We start from the raw sequence: 22,037 nt of genomic DNA on the forward strand, positions 1-22,037 counted from the left end.
TTAGGAAGTTTGAAGGTGGCATTTAGAAAGAGGTCTCACGGAAAAAGACAAAAAGCTTCCACTGATAGAAGGGTGCGTCTAACCCCTGCAGGCAGATTGCCTGCCCATGTATACCACCTTCCGGCCCATGCGCTGCCGTTTCCTCTCATGTCCCCACACTGTTCCCATGTGTCAGAACCATGACATTGTCTGCATCTGTCCACTCATAACACACTCTCAAATAAACATGGAAAAGTTTTGGAAATCAGTCTAGAAACAGCTCATTCCCTTCCTTTGTTCTGCACTTTCATTGAAAGGAAGTTGCTAGCATTTTCCTTCATTCAGAAGGCTTGGACCTCATTCTTAGAAAAAGCCAAATGGCTAGGGAAAAAAAATAGAAGGGCAATTTTTAGGAATTAAAGATTCTACAGAAAAATGACTTTCACAGGAGAAGCAACGTGGACTCATGTCACACTGAAAACAGGAGTGCAGGCAGCTCAGTAACAGAGCCCTGGAAGAAGCCACCTGCACACGCACTCTCACCAGCTCATCTGCCAAGGTGGGGCCCCGTGGGGCCAGGACCCATGGTCACCGTGAGAGGGTCCCCACAGGGCTATGCTGTGGTCAGTGGGAGTTGCCTCTGCCATGCTGGGGAGGAATGCTGAAAGCAGTCCTGGGGGATTTAATGAAATCTCTTATCCAAGGCCAAGGTCTCTCTCTAAAATCATTTCACACAGTAAATGCCAAGCTTCGGCTTCTGTCTCCGGCAGGGCCATGACTGCAGTGTGTTCCTCAAAGGCTCATGGGTTGGAAACTTGGTCCTCAGTGTGGTGGTGGTGACCAATGGGGCCAAGTGGGGGCCACGGGGTTCTGGGGGCCTTGCTCTTGGAAGGGATGAGGGCAGTTCTCATGGGACTCTGCCATAGTTCTAGCGAAATGACTTGCAAGAAGGGGTTCCTCCCCCACTCTCTGGAATCCAGCATGCTTGGTCACCTCTCTCCATATGCACTCGTGCCCCCACCCTGCCACCCTGTGACACCACCTGCTGTACCTTTACCAGTGCTGAGTGGATGCCAAGGCCAACACCATGCCCTCAACAACGAGCTGCAAAAGGCTCTTTTCTTTGTAAGTTAGGAGTCTTGGCTATTTCCTTATTGTAATGGAAAATAAACTAATACCAGAACCACATTAACTTCATGTTAAGGCTTAGGGTAAGTTATCTAAGATGTAGCCCAGACGTTTCACAGTCAGATTTCTTTTTTTCTTCTCCTTTTTAAAAAGATTCCTTTTATTTTATTTTTAAGGAAGATTTACAGAGAGAAGGAGAAACAGAAAGATCCTCCATCCACTGGACCACTTCCCAAATGGCCCCCATAGAACTAGGTGTGAGGTGTGTCCTCTGAGTCTCCTTTGTGGGTACAGGGGCTTAAGGACTTGAGCCATCCTCAAGCAGGGAGGTGGATCAGAGGTGAGGCAGCGAGACATGAACTGGCGCCCATATGTGATGCTGATGCTGAAGGCAAGAGCTAAGCCCACTATACCATGCACTGGTCCCAATACGACAGATTTTGAAAAAATAAATGCCTCTTGAGACAGCATGTGGTCAAAAGAGAGCATCTCTGATAGGACTCTAATAATAAAACTCTTTCTAAAACCTTGCATGGACGAGGCAGAATCTTTTAGAAGATGGTATGTAGCAGGCAGGCATGGTGGTACAGTGGGATACCCACACTATATTAGAACACTTGCTGGAGTCCCGGCTACTCCACAGTTCCCATCCAGCTTCCTTCTAATGTGCCTGGGAGGGAGAGGGCTGTGGCCAGAGAGCTTGGGTCCTTTCTACCCATGTGGGAGACCCAGATGGCCTTCTCGGCTCCTGGTTTCAGTCCAGCCCAGCTCTAGACTGTTAAGGGCATTTGGGGAGTGAACCAGTGTGTGGAAAATCTTTGCCTCTCCCTCTGTGTCACTGTACCTTTCAAATACATACATACACATTTAAATAAAAAAATGATACATGGCATTCGGCATTTTCTACTTGGTCCATTGGTTGTGCCACTTATCAGCTCTGACCACAGGCTAACCACTTAGGGCTGCCAGGCCTGCTTCATCAGGAAGGATACAAAAACCAAACCAGCACCTGCCTGCTATGGTGCGAGGGCACTTCAGAACAGAATTAAAGGTCAAGTTGAAACCGCAGGTCTTTTTTTCTTTTTTTTTTTTTTCACAATACGTGTTTTGATCACTTTGCAAAGATGCTTTAGATGTACGAATTTCCAAAATTTATACCAAAAATTAAAACGTTTCTAAGAACATGCTGAAGCACTCTCAGCTATTGGGAGGGCTGCGTTGGCTCTGAAGGCTCAGCAGCCAGACGCACAGGAGCAGCCAGGTGCAAGGAGCCGCTGCTTCTGGGACGCCTTGGGAGAGACTTTCATGGGCAGGCAGTGTCTCTACCCACCACGCCACTAAACCTGCCCAGCTCTCTGCAAGGAGACAGCTCAGGCAGCTGTGTCAATCCCACTCCCCAGCGCCGCCTGGACACATTCCTGCTTTTCTATCAGAGTGCTTCAAGTGATCTGAAAAAGCACAAGTGCGGGCCTAACACAGTAGCCTAGTGGTTAAAGTCCTTGTCTTACATGCCCCAGGACCCCATATAGGTGCCGGCTCTAATCCTGGCAGCCCCGCTTCCCTTCCAGCTTCCTGTTTGTGGCCTGGGAAAGCAGTCGAGGACGGCCCAAAGCCTTGGGACCCTGCACCCGCGTGGGAGACCTGGAAGAGGCTCCTGCTTCCTTGGCTTTGGATCAGATCAGCTCCAGCTGTTGGGGCCACTTGGGGAGTAAGCCAGCAGATGGAAGATCTTTCTCTCTAAATGCTGCTTTTGTAGCTATCACATTGCAATGTTAGACTGATTCAAATGATCAGCACAAATTTCTCAAAAGGATCATTCCATCTCCCCTGCATTTCACAAGATAGATTTTATTAGCAACATTTACAAATGTACATATTGACATCAATCCAATCTAATCTGTGAATTACAAATACTTCTCCCAGTTTGCAGGTTACCTTTTTACTTTCTTGAATAATTATAAATGCAGCTTTTGATAAGATCTGGTTTTTACAGAAATCAACATCAGCAACTTAAAGCTGAAGTACTGTTTCTAAAGAAAAAACTAACATTTAGATATAACAGTATTCTTCATGTGAAAATTAATCTTCACTGTTTTAAAATATATTCAAGTTCCTGGATATTATTTCTTGTAACATATGGCCTATACAAACAAAACAAAACAACACTCAGCTCCTTTCGCCTCCACGCTTCATCCTGGAGGACGCAAAGCATCCTGCGGGAAACCAGGTCACGTCACATTCTTCCTTACTTCACCCAGGAAGTCGTAGGTCTGCTCCGAGAGGTCAAAGGGTTCGTGCACTCCAGCTGGAGCCAGCAGGGCTTGGAGGGCACCCTCGTTTTCTTGGTTCTGCTTCAGGAAATCGGCGATGAACTTCCAGCGGGCGGCCTCGGTCTCCTCCTCCGCCCACTTGAACGGGGGCAGGAGGGTCGAATGGAGCAGAGGGAGCGCGCAGTCATGGTAGACCAGCAGGAACATGGCCTTCAGGAACTCCTTGTCTCTCTGGGAAGACAGCATCGCCACAGACAAGGATGAGTGGACACAGAGCACCACCTCAGAGGAGAAACTCTGCGAGCTGAGCACCCCCGGAGGGGCAGGGTGGGAGGTGTTGCTGCGCCTGGCAGGTGAGGGGCTCTGAGTCAGTGACTCCAGGGTGGGGCTCCGCGCCCCACCGGGCATCTGCAAGTGTCTCCTTGAGCTCAGGGTGTTTCCTAAACTGCCCTGAGAGTGACAGATGCTGTCAAGTCGCTTGGCTATGGCAGCTTCCTTCTGGTGACAAGGGTGTAGTTCCAGGTAAACATAACAAAGACCCAATGTGAAGTCAGCTTTATGTGCTTAGCCGGATGATGGCAGATGAGGGATAATTATCAGGTTATGGTGAGAGAGGAGGGGTGGCAGGCATTCTGCAGGAGACCCCCACTGCACTGACCTCCAGCAACGCCAGAGGTGGCAGTGGGGGTCCTTTGGTCCCTAGACAGCAACACCAACTGTGTTGGTCAACCCCTCCTGTCCCCAGGCGACGGAGCAGCTCAGAGGGCACACAGGCTGGCTGTGGAACAGATCCACACGCAGCAGGCTCTGCCCATGGAAACTGGCCTCCAGCACCCCATTCACGGGGGCCTAGCTCCCGCCCTGCCAGTTTCGGCAAGGGTCATGTGCTGACAGCACCAGGCAAACAGAAGCTCACAGGTGGAATCAAGAAGAGACTGCTTTTGGTTTTTGTTTTAATTCTGAGGGCTTTTTGTCTTGTTTATTCTCCGTGTTGCATGTTTAGGTCATGAACCAGCACACTGCAGACTGTGGGCTCAAAAAGTACCTTTTTTTCAATGAAGTGGTACAGACACACAGCACATGTGGTGGCTTACACCCTGTCTGGGCTGCCTGGCACGGCAGCGGCACCAAGACTAGTGGTGATGGAGACCTTGAAGGCCTGCAAAGCCAGGAATATCTATGATATGGTCTCTTACAGGGTGAAAGAAAAAGGCTCTGTCCTGGACGAGAGGGCCAGGCCCTGCTCCCCGGTGTGTGCAGGCCTGGCTGGGAGATGGCAGTGCCTCCTCAAGGGAGGCTGTGGCCAGGCTTCCTCTGCAAGCTAGGAGACCACTCAGGCCAATTTTCCTCTCTCTTCTCCTTACCTGAGGTAGACTGTGAGAGTTGGAGTTTTCTATTTTTCAATAAGGGAAATATATTTGCCAACTGGAAGAATACTGATTCAGAAATTTTCCCCACATTAAAAAAAAAAAAATTCAGTGATACAACAAGGTGTTTTGACCAAGGGTCTCTTTTCACTTTAGGAGGGACACCAGGCAAGGGCTTCGTGGAATGTGTCCTTGTGACCATGACGACACGGTTTACTTGGTCCAGGGGAAGGCTGGCCATGGCCCCTTTTGCTAAGAGGCATCAGCAGAATGTGTGAGCAAACACAGCACTGTCAATAGGAAACTCAGCATGGAAAATCCCATTACCTTCTCTGATCTTTTAAGTGTATTTTCTTTTTCAGCCCACGAACTCTAAAAAAGCAAACAGGAATATTAAATTAGTCCTAGCACTTGCAAGTACTGATATCATTTTTGCAACTTCACTTTGTAATCAAACTTACTGACAGGGTTACAAATGCTGAACAGAATCTACACATGCAAGAAGTGACTCTGTGATCAGGGGTCTGACCGATGACCCACACCAACTAGGCATCTTTCATGAAGCCCATGGTTGCTGTCCATCACGTTTATTTAAGAAGAGACTCCCAGGAACACGAACACATGTGAGCAAGCTGCACAGACGCGGCACGTGAGCAACCCCAGACACAACACCTCTCCAGGATTCTGCCTACCACATGGGAGCAGAGGTTGGGGAGAGAGCTTTAAGTGCAGGCTGATGAGTAAGCGTTTCCAGTCTGTCCACGAGGCTTCACAAAAGCTTCTTTGAAGAAATTAAAACCCCCGAGGTCAGCTGACCCCACAGAAGTAGGAATGGAAGGCTGTCAGAGAGCCAGTTTTTGGCAACCTGTGAGTTGGAGTGGAATGTGACCTGTGCTAGGGCTGCGTGGCGCAGGGCCTGTGTTGCCTGTGTGTTTGCTGGTATCCTCTATCGCAGCTTCATTCCACGGGGAGCCTGAAGGCATCAGCCTCTCTCGGCAGGGAGGCCCTGGGCACATCCAGCACAGATTCCCCACTAAATAAATGATGCGTACATGAGCGCTCTCCCCAGAGACCACGGACAGTGTTCCTGGGAGAAGGGTGAGCAGGGTTTGTGGTTCTCACAGCCTCACCCAGCATGGCTCAGCTCCTGGGCCCTTCGGAGTTTGAAGAGGATCCACAGAGAGCCGTGGTCTTACACTAAACATGCCAGGTGCCATTATTATTACAGTACCAACCGCACACTGAAGCAGCTGAGTGAATACTGGGAGGTTTACATGCTTTCTAATGTAAATTTTGAAAGGTATATGGCTTTACCTAGCAACTTTAAATTTACCACCTGGCAAAATTTGCCTGTCATTTGTTAGCTGAATGTCAAGGCCCTAGGTTATTTTTCATTCAGTGACCAGCGAGCGGGAAGAAGCCTCATTTACTCTTTTCCTTTTGAAGCATAAAGACTATGCCTCCCAGCTCTTCAGGAGTGGACCACATGACTACTTCCAGTCAATGAAGTGTGAGCAGGAACCATCCAGGTCCCGCTGGGCCTTGGGCAGTGGCAAGGCCAAGGGCAAGTCGCCATTCTCTTTCTTTTCCCTCAGGGGCAGATAGAGACAGAGTTAGGAATCTGCTCCAGATAACACTGTGAGACATGCAAGCTCTGCTGGCCCGCCGCGGGTGGCCATGGTGCAGGGTCTCCCACTGGCACAAGCCGGAGGGGTGTGTAAGTGAGAGGTTAATCCAGGGGGGCCCCAACATAGTCTGGCTTATTCTGTTACGCAGTCTGCTGTGAAGACAAAGCCCAGGAGTGTTGGAACAAGCCCTGCTTTTTGTAGTTTATGATAGAAATAATTCACAGTGAAAACACAGATACAATAACCCCTAATTCAGAGGCAATCACTGACTCCTGTCTGGAGGGTCGTCTTCTCAATTTCTCACAGCAGATCTACAAATATAAATACATACATCAAGAGGTGTATGCCTCCAATGGGTTTTTTTTTCCACTTCCCCAGGCACTGCTTCCTGAACGGCCTGTGATGTGTCTGCATGTACCTGGATCTGACTCATCGTGAGAGCCCTAGTGTGGCCACTGCCAAGCTCATGGCTGGCCAGGCCCCTGCACGTCTTGGGGCTGTCCTCTCAGCGGGCAGACTGCAGCCTAGAGGAAGCTCCTAGGTTTCTCCTCCCGACACCCGGACCCTGTGATGCTGCACACCTGGCCAGCACAGGGCCTCACCAGGGAGGGCTCTGGATCAGTGTATGTGTGTTATGTAGAACAAACAAGCAGTCTGATGCCGAGGACCTTGGAGGGGAAGAAAAGGAAAGCCTGCCATGTGTGGCATTGCCTTAAATAAACACACCCAGAACTCTAGGCGATTGTGTGCCACCAATAGCTTCTCGAATCTTGGAAAACTTCATTGTTATTGTTCACTCTCTCAACCCCTGCTAACGCAGAACCTGGCTCAGTTTCTACATCCAACATAAATCTCTGTGCATGGTCAAGTTCTCCTTCGAGTTCTGCTGCTGGGCCCATATGCCCTCCTTCTTACCAACAGGAGTGACCCCTTGGCTGCCAGCCCACCTCCCCGCAGCAGGAGTGTTGCTCCAGCTCTCTGTGCCATCAGTGGAGCCTGCCTAAAGCACAAGCCTTGACAAGGTCCCCACCTCTTTCCCGACTCTTCCCACTGCCCTTGTCTCTCCTCCACCTGCTTCCTTCCCGGCACCCAACTCACCATGCTGAGCATCTGCTCAAGAACTGTCCGATTTCCTTCCTGCCTCAGGACTTTTGCTCATACCAGCCCTCCTGTGGCATGTCTTCACTGCCACCCCAGCAGGTCAAGATCCTGTGCCGCTCCAGCCTTGTACCAGGGCCACCTCCCTGTGACCTCAGTGAGAAACACAGCCCTGATCCTCATTTACAGGCTCCTCTAAGTCTCTAAGGGCCTGGGTTAGCCATTCTCCATGGTACCTGTCAGCTCATCTCTGCATCCACCTGAACATACACAGGCCTTGGAATATCTGTTGACCCTGTTGGATTAGGTTAGAGCATAAGAAATGGCCATTTTTGAAGTTTAAAAGTGGCTGAGTATTGGAGGTTTCTAGTGGTTCAACCTAACATGTAGCTGCTATTTCAGACAGCAGATGATGTATGCCTAACTAAATTTAAAATTATATGCATACCCCAGCATGTGATTCGCGTTGCAGACTCATTTAGGGTTTTCCTCTTGGGACACAATCAATGGTCACATTAAGCCAAAGAACAAATAGCAAGAGAATGCAGCAGTGCACACAGCAGCCTGTCCTGCTGCTTACTGGGTGAGGGAAGGCGGTCTTTGGGAAGCGACACCCCCTCAGACTGGAAGGACACGAGACGGGAACTGGGGGCACCATTCTGCTACTGCTTTCGGAAGCAGCAGGCTTCCTGTGGGCCGCGCGCTACCCACCCTGAGGGCGTCCATCACGTCAGGCTGCTCCAAGAGCTTGGGGAAGCTGGCCAGCATTGGGTGACTAATCAGCTCTGCAATACAAAACAAGAACAGAAAGAGTTTTGTGCAAACTTCACCCAATATGTTCAAAATATTCACTCACATTACAATTATTATGCTAAGTGATTCGTGGAATGTGTTAACATTCTGTCTATTTTTTCCCTGGGAGGGTCCCAAACTATGCCTGCGGCCTCTATCTGCCCCTACCCTCTATTCCAGGGAATTCCCAAGTGAGTCCCATACCAAATAAGTCAGGGATACGGTGGCTCTGAACAGAGTAAGGCCAGAAAATTTGTTCTTTTCATTAAAAAAAAAACATGTTTTTTTTTTTTTTGCCCTCTTTTTTCCTCCTTATGATGGCAGCATGCCATTGAGAGGCGCCCTGCTTCAGGAAGGCTGAGCAGTGCCGGGCAGCACAGGAGGCAGGAAGAGGAAGCAGGGATTTCAGCTTTGGTTTCAGGGCACTGGATGGCAGCTGTACCATGGTGGAAGTAGATTCTAGCCTCACGAGTACATACGTGTAGAATAGGGAAGTTCTGCAATAAATGATGGTCCTTGAAGGACCTCCGCAAGAAGCCGCCCAGAGGAAGATGCTGAGGTGCAGTGGGTTAAGCAGCTGCTTGGGCTGCCCACATTCCATACTGGTTTCAGTCTGGGCTACTCAGCTTCTTAGCCAGCTTCATGCCAGTGCACATCCTGAAAGGCAGCAGACAATGGTCCAAATACTTGGGTCCCTTCCAAATAGGGAGATGGCATTCCTGGCTCCTGGTTTTGGCCTGGCCCCAGCTCTGTCTGTTGTGGGCATTTGGGGGAATGAATGAGCAGATGAAAGATTTCTCTCTTTCTGTTTCTTCTTCCTTGTCACTCTGCCTTTCAAATAAGTAAATATTTTAAAGCACACACATACCAGGAAAGGGTGTGCCTTCCCCATTTGGGCTGCTATAACAGAAGAGCTGAGACTGGGTCATTCGCAAACAATAGAAATCTATTCGTCATAGTTCTGGAAGCTGGGAACTTTCAGATCAAGGCACCAGCACTTAATGTCTAGGCAGGGCCTTCCCACTGCACTCTCTGGAGTGGAGCATGAGGTGTGCTCGTGTGGCAGCAGTCCGGCCCTTCTACATGGACACCTGACTCCGCTCTTGAGCCAGCAGCCCACATGTCCTGATTGCCTTGTGACGGCAGCACCTCCTGATGTGTCTTAACGCCATCATGCCTGAATTTTGGGGAGAAACACTCAGACCACGGCAGGTGCTTTTGGAATGGCAAGGGCAATGCTTTCTCTAAGTCTCTAAGTCCTCAGTAGAGAAGACTCCCCTTTCTTGGTTGTATTAGGTTTGCTGATGGTAGCATGTAAATGAATCAACAGGTCTCCGGTAACCTTATCTTTACCTACACAGGATAGATGAATTAGCCTTAGGCTCTTTCACAAGCCATGCCATTCACCAGGTTTCCCTAAGTCTTCTCTTGAGGGACTCCTGGAGAGTTCTTGAAAGGCAAGTGGTGACTGCCAGGCTTAACCCTGCTCGCCTCAGAGCTACAAGGATCCCTTGAGTAATGTCTGGGCTCTGCTCTGAGTTCCCTTTTTGCTGTGTCTCCTCCTTATCTGTTCTGCTCCAGCCACAGGGACCTGCCTTCAGTTTCAATCTCCGGACCCTGAGCCTCCCCTCTCCCGCCCTCAAACATGTTTTCTTGCCCTGGGTGGTTGGACATGCTAGTTCCTCTATCCAGAGAGGATCCTCCTCATTACCTCCCTATGAGTCTAATTCTTCTCTCAGGCCTTAGAGGTCACTGACCCAGACAGCTTTTCTCACCCTACACCTTAAGCCAAGCCTTCCTCATACGTATATCGTGTTCTATCTATATACACGTGTGTGTATATAGTATGTGTATTTTCACATTGTGTATCTTGATTTGGAGCACTTATTTTAAAAGATGGAAAAGCTCTGTTCTTGTAATTTGTGTCTCAGGTCTTGCTCCCTGGGGTAGGGAGGACTGAGCTGGTATCTTAGAGCTGGCACAATGACTGGCATAGGGCAGGCCTCAGGAGGTGTCCACTCACCAGCAATACCTAACATTACCCAACAAATTATCAGTCATATCAAAGACTATCTAATAAATTACCAATAATATCAAAGACTAGCCAATACAAAGTGAATGGCTTTCCTTTTGAAGACAATTCTCAGAACAAATGCATTTTTCTTCGTAAATTCAATTGCATAGAAAATTCATTGGTTTTATAAATTATTTTTTTTAACAATATACTGGTGGGAAAATGCTCAAACTTGGAAAAAGAAATTTGAGAGAATGAAAATGGTACAGAGAAAATATCTGAACACTCCTTACTTGGATTTATTGATTTTAACTAATCCATTGATAAAACCAGCTTGTTTGGGCAATTTTATTTCTTCCCAATAAGATGAAGACTGTATCAAACACATAGAATAACATTAAGGGAAAAAAACTGAAGTTTGGGCACCTCAAAACTGGAGAATCTGAGAAGTGCGGATGTGCACACTGGAAGCACCCACTCCACAGAGAGCTCACAAAGCTCATGTCCGCCTCCGGGAGTCTCATACGGCATGTGCTGACACCAGCTCTGCCCCAGATGTGACATCAGGAGCGCAGGCTGTCACCTGGCGCTCACACAAAGACCTTCCTTACCAGCACTCTGCAAGCTCATCCTGTCTTTCAGCAGTACATCTCCAAGAATCTGTCGATAAAATATCAACAAGTGGATGGAACACATACTTCCAATCAACGTTTCTGGCAGGAAACTATTAAGGAAGAAAAAAGGCATTCATTGCACATTTCTCTACAACACAACCCATGATATATTTTTACATGTATATTACAGGTCCACATTTTGGTTCAATATTGGAAGAAAAAAAGACCTGTTAACATTGTAAAGGAAAGCTTCTAGAGCAAGCTGGCCATTTAACCTCCGGATAACTTAACTGATACAGCTCTAAGAACTCATCCGTGTGCTTCCATTTGAACACAAACGCCCATGTTAAATGTCAACTTAAAAAAAGACTCATCAATTGTGTGTTCTGGAAAGAAAGGAACTGGCCAGTGACAAATTTTTTGCAAGGGCATGTGGCTGCCACACCTGACCTGCTGAAAGCAGAGGAAATGCCAGCACAGAGAGGCCACAGTACTGGGTGGAACCTGAGGGTGGGACAGCCCTGGCTCAGCCGTGACTGGGCTGCTTCCCTGCTCTGTGGCTTTGTATGAGTTCACTCTCCTGGACTTTGGTTTCCTCGTCTGTGGACTATAAATGGCAATATCTGAACTTCACAGGGTTACTATATGGGTTAAAATGAAATGAATGCGGAGTGCTTAATGCAGTCTCTGGTAGATTATAAGGGCTCAAAAGGAAAAAAAAACATAGGTTCACTACTAAAGTGAAGTTGTTTAACAAATACTTTAGAATAGATGGTTTAACTTTATGATGTCACATTTTAATCTTCATGGTAACCACAAAGAAAACATCATTACAATATGTAAAAAATGACATGGAAAGAGAATAAAAATGTATACTATAAAACAACATAACTAAACAAGGCAGTAAGGGAGGAAATAATGGACACAAAGACATATTAGACATACAGGCAACAACCAATAAAAAGGCCGAAGTAATTCTTTCCCTATCAGTAATTACTTCAAATATAAACGGATTAAGTTCCCCAATCAAAACATGCAAACTGGCAGATGAGTTAACTCTGTTCTACTCACAATAGACTCACTTCATGCTCAGGACACTCACAACTTAAAGGTAAAAAAAAAAAAAAAAAAAACTCATTTCTTATAAATTAGTCTTCCATCTTAATTTCCAGGATGAGAATTTTAAGAGCAAGAATTGTAACAGAGGTAACATTCAGAGCAGAAACAACGCGACCCGTCTGACTGTACAGGAACAATGAGTAATTAGTTTCATGGGATTTAGGGAAGCCAACCACTCCCTAACCCCTGCATTTCTAGAAACACAAAAAATGCAAAACAGGTTCTCCTATTTACACTCAGGTGCAGTATTTGGCACACAAAGGTAGAAATTATCTTTTTCCAATGCTGCTAAAATTCTACTCTTAGATATGTAACTGATCCAGATTTCAGCGGCTGGCAGCAGGGGACCACTGAGGCTGCCCCAGTGCCGCTGCGCGCCTCACTGAGGTCCATGCTGTGCCAGGGTTGTTTCATATCCTGTGCTCTCGGCCACGGCCTGCATGGGCAGTGGCTCAGCTGCATGCCCAAGCTCAGGGCTCATGAGCCGGATTTTGCTGGCGGAACGGGTGGAACCTTCCTTCCTTTCATGTGGCCCTCTTCTTTTCTCATAGGCCTGTCTGCTGTAGGCCTGGCAGGCATTGGTCCTCCCACTGTGCAGGCACTCCTTTCCTTCTGGCACCTGCCCACAATGTGAGGCAACACAGTGGGGTTTTTACAAGATTTTCTATAGGGAAAGACTCTGATGCTCCCGAAGCAGAGACAACCACATGGTTCTGGGCTACTGAAGATCAGCTGAGCTGCAGAAGTGGAAATAGACTTCGTTTTGCATTTCTATGCAGACCAGCAAACTGTGATGGCAGAAGTGCAATGAACATAACGGACTGCCTCAGGCAAGGCACACCAACACCTTATCTAATTTAACAATTACACATGGATGTAAAAGAACAAAGACAACGGATGCATCATAAAGGAAAAGGTACTGGGGGCAGATCTGTACACATGTACTGTCTACTGCTACAGCCCAGGTCTCGGCCCTGTGACTCTGTGGGTCTAGAGAAGCGTGGCTGTCTCTCCTCAAGGGACAGCAGCTCCAACACGAGGATGGCACGCCTCAGGCAGCATGAAGCATCCAACTGCTGCCACGTTCACAAGCCACTGCTCCACACATGACTTCTGAGCCCCTGGGTGGTCTCTGGTGCCCTTTCTTTGGTAGGAGAGACAGGTCTGTCCTGTTGCCTTGTCATTTTCCCTGGTCTCCTAACACCCAAAGAGCATGGCTGTACAAGACTGTTCAGTGGGTCACAAAGCAAATCGAGGTTAGCAAGGGTGCTGGTTCACCATGGGCATGAATGTTGGCTCTAACCTGGCCCTGAATCCACTGCTGTGTGTCCCTCAGGATAATGGAAAGATCCCATGTCATCCCACCTCCAAGCCGAGTGATTTGGATAAACAAAGGTGAGAGTTGGGTGTCAGAAGCACACCTGTGAAGGAGTAGGGAAGACATCGGCTTTTATCCCATCCAGAGCGGTCGCAGGTCAGGGGACAGGTCAGGTGGGGGAGAAAGGATGCTAAGGTTGATCCGTCTTACCCAGTTCCCCCACTTCCCCAGGGTGCACAGGCAGTGCTGTCCTAAACTATCTATGGTGGTGCTCAGCCTCTAGCCCCAGTCCCACTGCGCAACCCTCACACCTCGGCCCACAGCCCTGAAGGGAAGCCAGCAAGCTTGCAGCCTCAGGCCTCACTGTGTCAATGTCTGATCTCTGAGAGGAAGCCTGTGTGAGGGGTCTCACCAGCAGGTGCCCCAGTTATACCCAGCTATACCCAGGAACAGGCAAAGTGGAGTGGTGACTTCACTCACACTTCCTGTGAGCTCCAGGTAGGAAGAGTATGGCCAGAGCAGTGGGCAGCCAGGGACAGCAGGAGGAAGAGGAGTTCTCTGTGCTGCCTGGCAGAGCTGTGCTTTGCAGTTATTTCAAAAAGAATTCTGGGTGCGGTGGTGTGCTGTGACCCAGTAGCTGTCACGTCTCCTGGAGCCTGGAAGACGGAGATGTGGGTACCTTGGAGAAGCTAACGAACAGAGGAGCATTCACTACCTGCCTGACCCCTGCACCACGCAGTCAAACTTGATGTTGAGATAAGAGGTACCCAAAAACTGGTGTTCAGAGCCAAAGACACGCTTCTGTGAGCTGTGCCTGAAAGACAAGCTTGGATTTTTGGAGGCTTCAGAAGAGTATGGGAGTGAAGGAGAGGAAGAATGAAGCCAAACAGGACTGGGCTTTCCCTTTACAAAGACTCTACTGTGCTGCTTTGGCCTAATCTTGAGAAACACCCATTTCCCAAGGAAAAGTGGGCCAAAAGGGGGCACTCACTGGTTCCAGGAATAGCCAAAGGAACCCATTATTAACTGTTATTGAAAGCTTTAACAGTGGATAATGAAATTACAAAATTACATCTCAATATTGGGGATGGGAGCAAGAGATAGTGATGCTGGGCCCAGGATCTGCCATGAGAAAAGCAGCTGTTCTGGGAGCAGGACAAGTCCTCCCTGTGTGCTCGCCTCTTGATCATCTGTGAGCCAGGAGCAGGTCCTGGTCGGGAATGTTCCACCGTGGCATTCTCTTTCCAACACAATGTTCATCCCTGCCCCACTCTGTCCCCTGCAGGTCTTGAGTGGGGAGCTCCTTCCCCCATAGCCTCCCAGGGCCACATCCCACCAATCCTTCAAAGCCAGTATTGAATCCCTCCTGATCTCATCAGCTGCTTATATGGCACATGTTCACTTGGGCAGATTTGATGACATAATATCCTCTATCTGGCATCATATTCACATTTATAGATACACAATTAACTAAACGGGAAATAATTATAGTTCACATTACTGTATTTTTCCTGTATGTCATGCATTATCAATGGCATGCAACTATTTTATGGACTTTCTTTTTATTAGTATGGGGCTGTTATCACACGTATTTTAAAGATGTAGACCTCAAGACCCTGGGAGAGATGGTTAAATGGTTTGTCTAAGAGGGAACTGAATGAGAAATTGGCAGATCTGGTATTCCCCAAGTGTAACAGTTTTCTGATGAGATTGCAAACTGAAACCACTATGGGAAACCACTTTTTCACTCTTCAGTGATGAATGGCTAAAACAGGAGACAAGCACTGTGGTACAGTGGGTTAAGCCATTGATTCAAGTGCTCACATCCCATATCAGTCCATCAGTTCTGAATCCTGGCTGCCTGGCTCTGAGCCAGTTTCCTGCTAATGTACCAGGGATGGCTCATGCATCTGGTTCCCCGCCACCCACATGGAAGACCTAGATTTTATTTCTGTCTTCTGGCTCTGGTCTGGCCCAGCCTTGGCTGTTGAGGGCATGTGGAGAGTACAGCAGTAATTAGAAACCCCCACCTTTGCCCCCTCTCTGTTTTCCTCTCTGTCATTTTGGCTTTCAAATACACTTTTTAGAAATGGTCACACACTGAATAACCTTCAAAAAAATGCTCTAGAAAAGTCAACACTCTGGAAAAATAGAAGAGATGAATGGTTGCTTGAGATTGAGGCAGGGGAGCTGGCCCCAAAGGGATGTGAGAGTCTTACAGAACAAGGAGAAGAGTCTGTTTCAATTTGATGGTATTGCCTTCCTCCCTCTCTCCCGTTCCCTCTCCCTCCCTCCCTCCTTTCCATTTCATGATTTGATGATATTGAACACAACTGTATACAACTATCAAAATTCAAAGACCTGGTAAACTAAAAAGGATAAATTTTAGTGTATGTAAATTATATCTCAATAGACTTGCTATTAAAGCAAGGTTCACAGAGGCATTGCATTATCCACTGGTAAGCTCTGTTCCACCAAAGGTGTCTAGATTACTTCCAAGCAAACCTATCATTTGGGTTAACTAGTAAAAAGTGAGTAAGAGCCTCCCTACTGCCCCATTTCCCTCAAGGCCTTTGGCAGCGGAGCTAACGAGCATAAACATGAGTAAGCAGAGATGACCTACACACGCCGAGTGACTGCAGCTCCACCGGGCAGCTAGAGCACACACCAACCTTAGTACGTTTCTTGATCTTGCGTTCAGGGATCTCAGTTTTACCAGGAGCTGAGGCTGCCGTCTCATCATCATCATCTGATGGAAGACACTACCATGTGCTACAAAAACAATTAAAATTGTAAACGACAGGAACAGTGATTATACTAACACATGCATTTTATGAAACTATATCAACCAGCAGCAATGAGTCGGAAATAGTCACCGCCACACCCTAAGTGAGATGACAGAAAGGCAGACTGTGATCCCAGCACCTGCGGCTACCCTGAGGGTAACGGATGGCCACTAACTCCATCAGACACATTATGGACTTACTACGCGAGGTTACAAAAGTGTGTCGGGCTCCAGGTAGAACCAAATGCACACCAGGTCTCAAGTTCCTTCTTGCCCCAACCACGAATGGCTGAGGAGTTCCAAAAATGTGAGGTTCAGAGCTCCACAAGACCCTCTGCCTTATTCACTAGGAGGGCACTTGAAGAAGTTGGTGGAGGGCCAGATATCTGGGCCAGTGGTTAGGATGCCCCTCAGGAAGGTCCTAGCCCACACTGCAGGGCCTGAGTTTGAGTTCTGGCTTGACTCCTGATTGCAGCTTCTTGCTAATGCATACCCCGAGAGGCAGCAGGTGATGGTTTCAGTACACCCATGTGGAAATGAAACCCATGTGGAAACCAAGGCTTGCGCTGCTGGCGCCTGGCTTTAGTCTGGCCTGGCCCTGATAGCCGCAGGCATTTGGGGAGTGAATTGGGAGATGGGAACTTTGTCTGCCTGTGCTTACTGACCAATCCAAATAAAGAAACATTTTAAAAATTATGGGAAAATTGAGTAAAAGCTTTTTTGGATACAAAAAATTTTTTTGAAAGCCATGTTTTCTGAAGACCCTTGTATCCTCCCTTGATCTAATTTGTCAAGGAACATATTACAAGATGGTCAATATTTTTGGAAGACAAACTGGCGTGCAGATCGCTACTTCAGAAGTCTGTACCCTTTGAACTGACAGTGGGGAATCTCTGAATGAGCCCATCCTGTCCCTTGTTCTACAGCCATCCCAGGTGCATCAGCCCAGTCACTAACGCAGGGTCCTCATGCTTCACAGTTTCCTATATTAGTCTCATATGTGCCACCCAGGAAATAAGCATGTACATGACAACAACGAAGCTTTCTGTATCAAATAAAATGCTTGAGAAGATGAGAATTCAGGTGAAACATGCAATGTTTCCCAGGAGACAGCTGTCATCTCTTGTTTAATCTTTAAGGAAAGACGACGACACAGCATGGCCATACCTCTCCTGGACACAGAAGGATCCACTTCCACTCCTTGCTCATAAGGAGTGCCGCCGTTCAAGAAGAGCTCATAGGTTCTGTAAGAGAACAGCACACAGTAAGCACTGGAGTCGCTGCTGGGATATTGTGTAGTACAAAACATTCACGGGCATTCTGCTGATGTCTCACTGGTAAGTGAGCATCTCCGTGGCTGGTCTTACCCTGAGTTACCCTCTCAACAAGTACTGGCTTCTGTGAGCTGTAGAAAAATTCACCTTTCCACGTGAAAAGGAGGATTAAATGATGTTACTACAGTGCTTTGACTTCAGCGACTTACATCACTAAATGATGTTTTCCATGTATTTTTCAAATATGCTGATTCATTAACAGAAGTGATGCCATTATGAGCATCTTATTTTTAAATATAAACCATGTATAGGTTATTATAAAAAGTTTGAACAGCCCTGAAATGACAAGAAAATGTCCCTCCCTGTCGCTTCCTGGCTAGTGTGGAGGACCTCCTGCCCTTTCTTACACAAACACTAGTGCAGGAAGCAGAGGACAAGCCCACTGCACCACTCCTCCCCAGTCCTGCTCCTGAAGGGTCAACTCTGAGAACAATTTACGTAGACCCACAGACGCTGCTAAGATCCTGCAGTACAACACTGGGAATGCTTCTGTTCATACACCGAACTCTACCACGTGAAAAAACAGCTGGCCCTTCACTTTCTGGAAAGCTAGAGTAGATGTTCTTTTCCCCCTTTCTTCCATTAAGCACAACTAAAATTCCTGAGCATATTACAACAATCCAAAACCAATCAGCATTTTCCACACCCACAGGGTGACTGGGAGCCCCTCCCGAGGCGCCCCAGGTGAGGCCAGAGGGCTGCGGTTGTCAGACTTTCACCTTGGCCTGGTGATAAGCAGGTCACATAGGGAGTGTTATCTGGATTCATCCTACAATCAGACTTTCGGTAGGAATCCCTAGGACCATGGAAATGTTCACAAGTACCCACCTACAGCTTCCTGGGCCAAGCTGGGATCACAACCCTGAATTTCCCAATTCCAGTCACCATCCCACCAGCTGCCCACTCATTTCCCTCCCCTGAAGTCCTTTTTGTATCCCAGACCTAGGGCTTTGCCTACATTTCAACAATAAGGGTTATCTTCTTTTAATGTTAGGGAAAATGCTCTTCTGAGTCTTGTGTGCATCTGTTCTGCCTGTTGGGCTTACACTTGAATCTGTTTGCAATGGCTACCACGCTGACTTCAACATCCCGTCTTCAGAAGGAGACAGTTGCAGGGGACCTGGGTCTCCAGAGGAGGCTCTTCCCAACCTAGCAAAATGTGCGCCCACCACAGGAAATACAGAAAGGAATATCCTCAGCAGCCGGCCAGTGCGAGCAGCTCGGGAAACCTCCCTCCCGTGTGTGCCATTTCTCCCTCCCGAAGCAGACACTCCATATGCTGGTATTACATGTTGCCTTGAATTACAGCAAGAGTGACACTAAAAGGCCACTTCCCCAAAATGGCAGAAGCACTGACAGAACACACCTGAGTCAGCTGGGCTCTACAGAAGGAAATTCTTCCAAGCTATCATTGGTAAGAAAATGAAAAGCAACTTACTTTGTTGGAACAGGAACACCACTGGCATCAAAAAGCTTCAGAAACACCCAGCCACAACTTAACTCTCCTCTTTCACCAGTGGACTAGGAGGCAAAACAAGTCACAAGACGTTATCAGCATGCATCAAGTAACTTTAAAGGCCCAAGTTGACATTCACCTTTAGAACTCACTACAATGTTCTTCAGGAGACAGCTAGATGAATCCCAGCGCAGTCCCGTTTTACTGGTAGGTCAGATGATAAAGGGACTCTGTGTACTGAAAACTGTATTTTGTTGGGATTGCTTTTGAAAAACCCTTAAACCAGATGATGTGGCCACTGTGTGGCTCTCAGGTGATATACATATTTTGTAGCACGATTTGCTTCACTGAGAGATGGGCGTGGGGGTTAAACATTCGAGGGACCCTCTGCTTGGAATGGCATTGCCACTGTCAACTGCTAGAGGCCAACGAGAGACGCATGTGGTACCTCTCCTCTTCCCTGTCCAACCTACACACAAAATATTTGAGGGTACTTCAAAAACTTCCCGGAAAATGGAATTAAAAGACATATCTGTTTTAGCTAAATTTTTTTTTTTAAATCTATGCATTCGAGTGATCTTCAAAAAGCTCTCAAAAATATGCATTATACAAAGCTATGTGTGGGGGCAAGCAGTGTGGTGCGGTGGGTTAGGCTGCCACCTGCAATACTGGCTTTCCACACCTGCAGTACTTAGAGAGTCCTGGCTACACTACTTCCAACATACCCGGGAAAGCAGCAGGAGATGGTTATGTACTCGGGGCCCCTGCCATCCACACAGGAGACCTTCTGCCTTCCGTCTGGTCCAGCCCTGACCTTTGCAGCCATTTAGGGAGTGAATCTGTGTATAGAAGACCTCTCTCTTTCCCTCTCTCCTCCTCTCTCTCTCTGTAATGTGGCCTTTCAAATGCATACATGCTTAAATTAAAAAAAAACTGTAAAGAAAAAAAATCTATACATGGGTTTCAAAATTTTTTGCACCAAAATAGATGTATCTTTTAATTACACTGACCATGAACTCTGACTAGCCTCGTGTGGCTGAATTTTCCTCAGAGAAGTGAAGAGCTGACATGATGCCGTCGGCGGATCCTCAGTGCGATGGCTCTCTGGATTACTGAGAAGCCAAGAAACCACAGCGCAAACCTCACACTCTTACTAGAAGCCTGAGACAGCTCATTACTGCAAAACCCCACCCACTGTTCAACGGCTCATGTGATGCAAGCTGATCCAAGTTTCTGGTGTTACCTTTATGAAAATTATCATTCATCCAAATTGCTTACCAAGTATTCTCGGTGACAAAGTCAGGTGTATTCTGCTCCTGCAGGTCAGGGGTCACTCCTGTTCTCACTTTCTGCTAAGTCCCACCCTTTCCTGCTTTGCATTCTTTAAAAGCACTGGCCTCTACTCATGCTATAAACAAACATGCTTTCATTTTAAATGCTACTGGGAGAGCAGCACCACACATAAAGTTAAAATCACTACCTTTCCCCTTCCTCAAGAGATTAAATTTCTATTGCACAAGAATATCCCGCCTATTTTACTGATGACTACAGACATTTCTACAACTTCTCCTTTGGCTGTTATATTAGGAAGCACTCTCTTTCAATTGACATACATTACGAATATAAGAAATTCCAAGTTCAAATAGTATGCCAATGTCTGGAGACGAAGAATTAGACCTAATGAAACAGTCGCCATCAAGCAAGCAAGGCAGGATGCCGGTCACCTGAAATGACAAGGAACTCCAGTCAGGGACAGAAATAAAGATTGGGAGGGTTAGAGGAGGGGCCGAGTCCTGACTCAGAGGCCAGCCCTTCCGTTACAATAGAGGTCTCACAAGGAAACCGAGCAGGAGGTAGATCCAATTCTAAGAACGATTTGAAATAAATTTAAGGGGAATCTTTTACCTTCACTTACTTTTAGAGTCAGTAGGAAAGAAGTACCACATTGAGGTCCCCAGAGTTGTGTGTGTGTCTACACACTCACCAGATACACACACATATATATTTTATATATATAGATTTTTACACATTATACTTATATTGTTGTTCTTTGTAAACAGAACTGAAAATAAAGACTGAATACATTTGTTTGTTCAGCTTTCCAACGTATACCTTGTGTGTTCCTTTCCCTTTCCTTTTCCTCATTCCACTTCTCGCCTTAGAAAACCACATTACCCTTTCTCGCTTGTAAAGTCCCACCAACGCTTCTAGAGCCAGTTTTTCCTCTTCAATCTCCTCCAAGCTTGAGGACGAGAATTTACATCACCCTTGTCTGTGCTTTCCAGAGCATGTGACCATGACCATGGCAACCTGTCCGAGTGAGCGTGATCAACAGTACCTACCCCACAGGGCTCTCTAAAGGCACATGCAAGATAAGATACACGGGGACCAGCACTGAGCTGGACAGCAGATGGAGCTTCAGAAATAGGGGACAATGTCATTACTCATGTAACTGTTCCTCCCTACTAATATGAGTTCTCATGTATCCATAAAGAATGTCTTCCACTTCATTTCATTCAACAGAGTAACACAGGCTTACTATTTATCGCTCCCTACAGTTCATCTCTATATCCCAGGAAATCATTAGACAATATAGCCTAAACACTTCACATCGTGGAGATGCAATATTAAAATTGTCAAGTGTTATACCAAAAGGCAGGCAGGGTTTCTCAAGTGGGGGCAGGAGGCCGGAAAGGGCACATGACATGTGGAGTTGGGCTGGACACGTATGGACACCTGTAGCATACTGCCCACAGCTGGGCTCCACTGCAGACTACACCCAGTCACTGACCTTCCAATCTTGCTTTAAGATCTTTGGATGCAATAGAGGAAGAGCGATTAAAGGCTTTTAAGATGCAGTAACAGAGACACCGCTAATTGTGGGAGGGAAGTAAACACAAAAAAGTAATAAAACCCTGGAGGCAGAAAAAATTAACTATGGGAACTTGGTGTTTGGTGTGGCAGGCAGAGGCCAACGCCAGCATCCCTCATGGGTTCTGGCTCAGGTCCTGGCTGTTTTACTTCTAGTCTAGCTCCCTGCTAATGGCCTGGGAAAAACAGCAGATGATGACCCAAGAGAATGGACCTCTGCCATCCATGAGGGAGACCCAGATGAAGCTCCTGGCTCCCAATACT

General features: G+C 47.2%; 1 protein-coding gene across 5 annotated transcripts in view; it reads right to left on the reverse strand.

Moving 5' to 3' along the window:
* Positions 1-2,943: 2,943 nt before the first annotated feature.
* NPHP1 (nephrocystin 1) overlaps positions 2,944-22,037 on the reverse strand; it is a 52,142-nt gene continuing 33,048 nt past the window's right edge. For all 5 annotated transcript variants that reach the window (XM_040994080.1, XM_040994078.1, XM_040994077.1 and 2 more), the window contains 8 exons: positions 20,516-20,626; positions 18,885-18,967; positions 17,280-17,356; positions 16,000-16,099; positions 10,888-11,000; positions 8,182-8,255; positions 5,072-5,116; positions 2,944-3,608 (listed from right to left, as the gene is read on the reverse strand). In XM_040994080.1, coding sequence (XP_040850014.1) covers positions 3,336-3,608; positions 5,072-5,116; positions 8,182-8,255; positions 10,888-11,000; positions 16,000-16,099; positions 17,280-17,356; positions 18,885-18,967; positions 20,516-20,626 — 876 coding nt within the window. In that variant the 3' untranslated portion in view covers positions 2,944-3,335. The remainder of the gene's footprint in view (positions 3,609-5,071; positions 5,117-8,181; positions 8,256-10,887; positions 11,001-15,999; positions 16,100-17,279; positions 17,357-18,884; positions 18,968-20,515; positions 20,627-22,037) is intronic.

The sequence above is a fragment of the Ochotona curzoniae genome, unplaced genomic scaffold (genome assembly GCF_017591425.1).
Source record: "Ochotona curzoniae isolate NIBS_2020 unplaced genomic scaffold, NIBS_Ocur_1.0 contig_883, whole genome shotgun sequence".
Lineage (NCBI taxonomy): Eukaryota > Metazoa > Chordata > Mammalia > Lagomorpha > Ochotonidae > Ochotona > Ochotona curzoniae.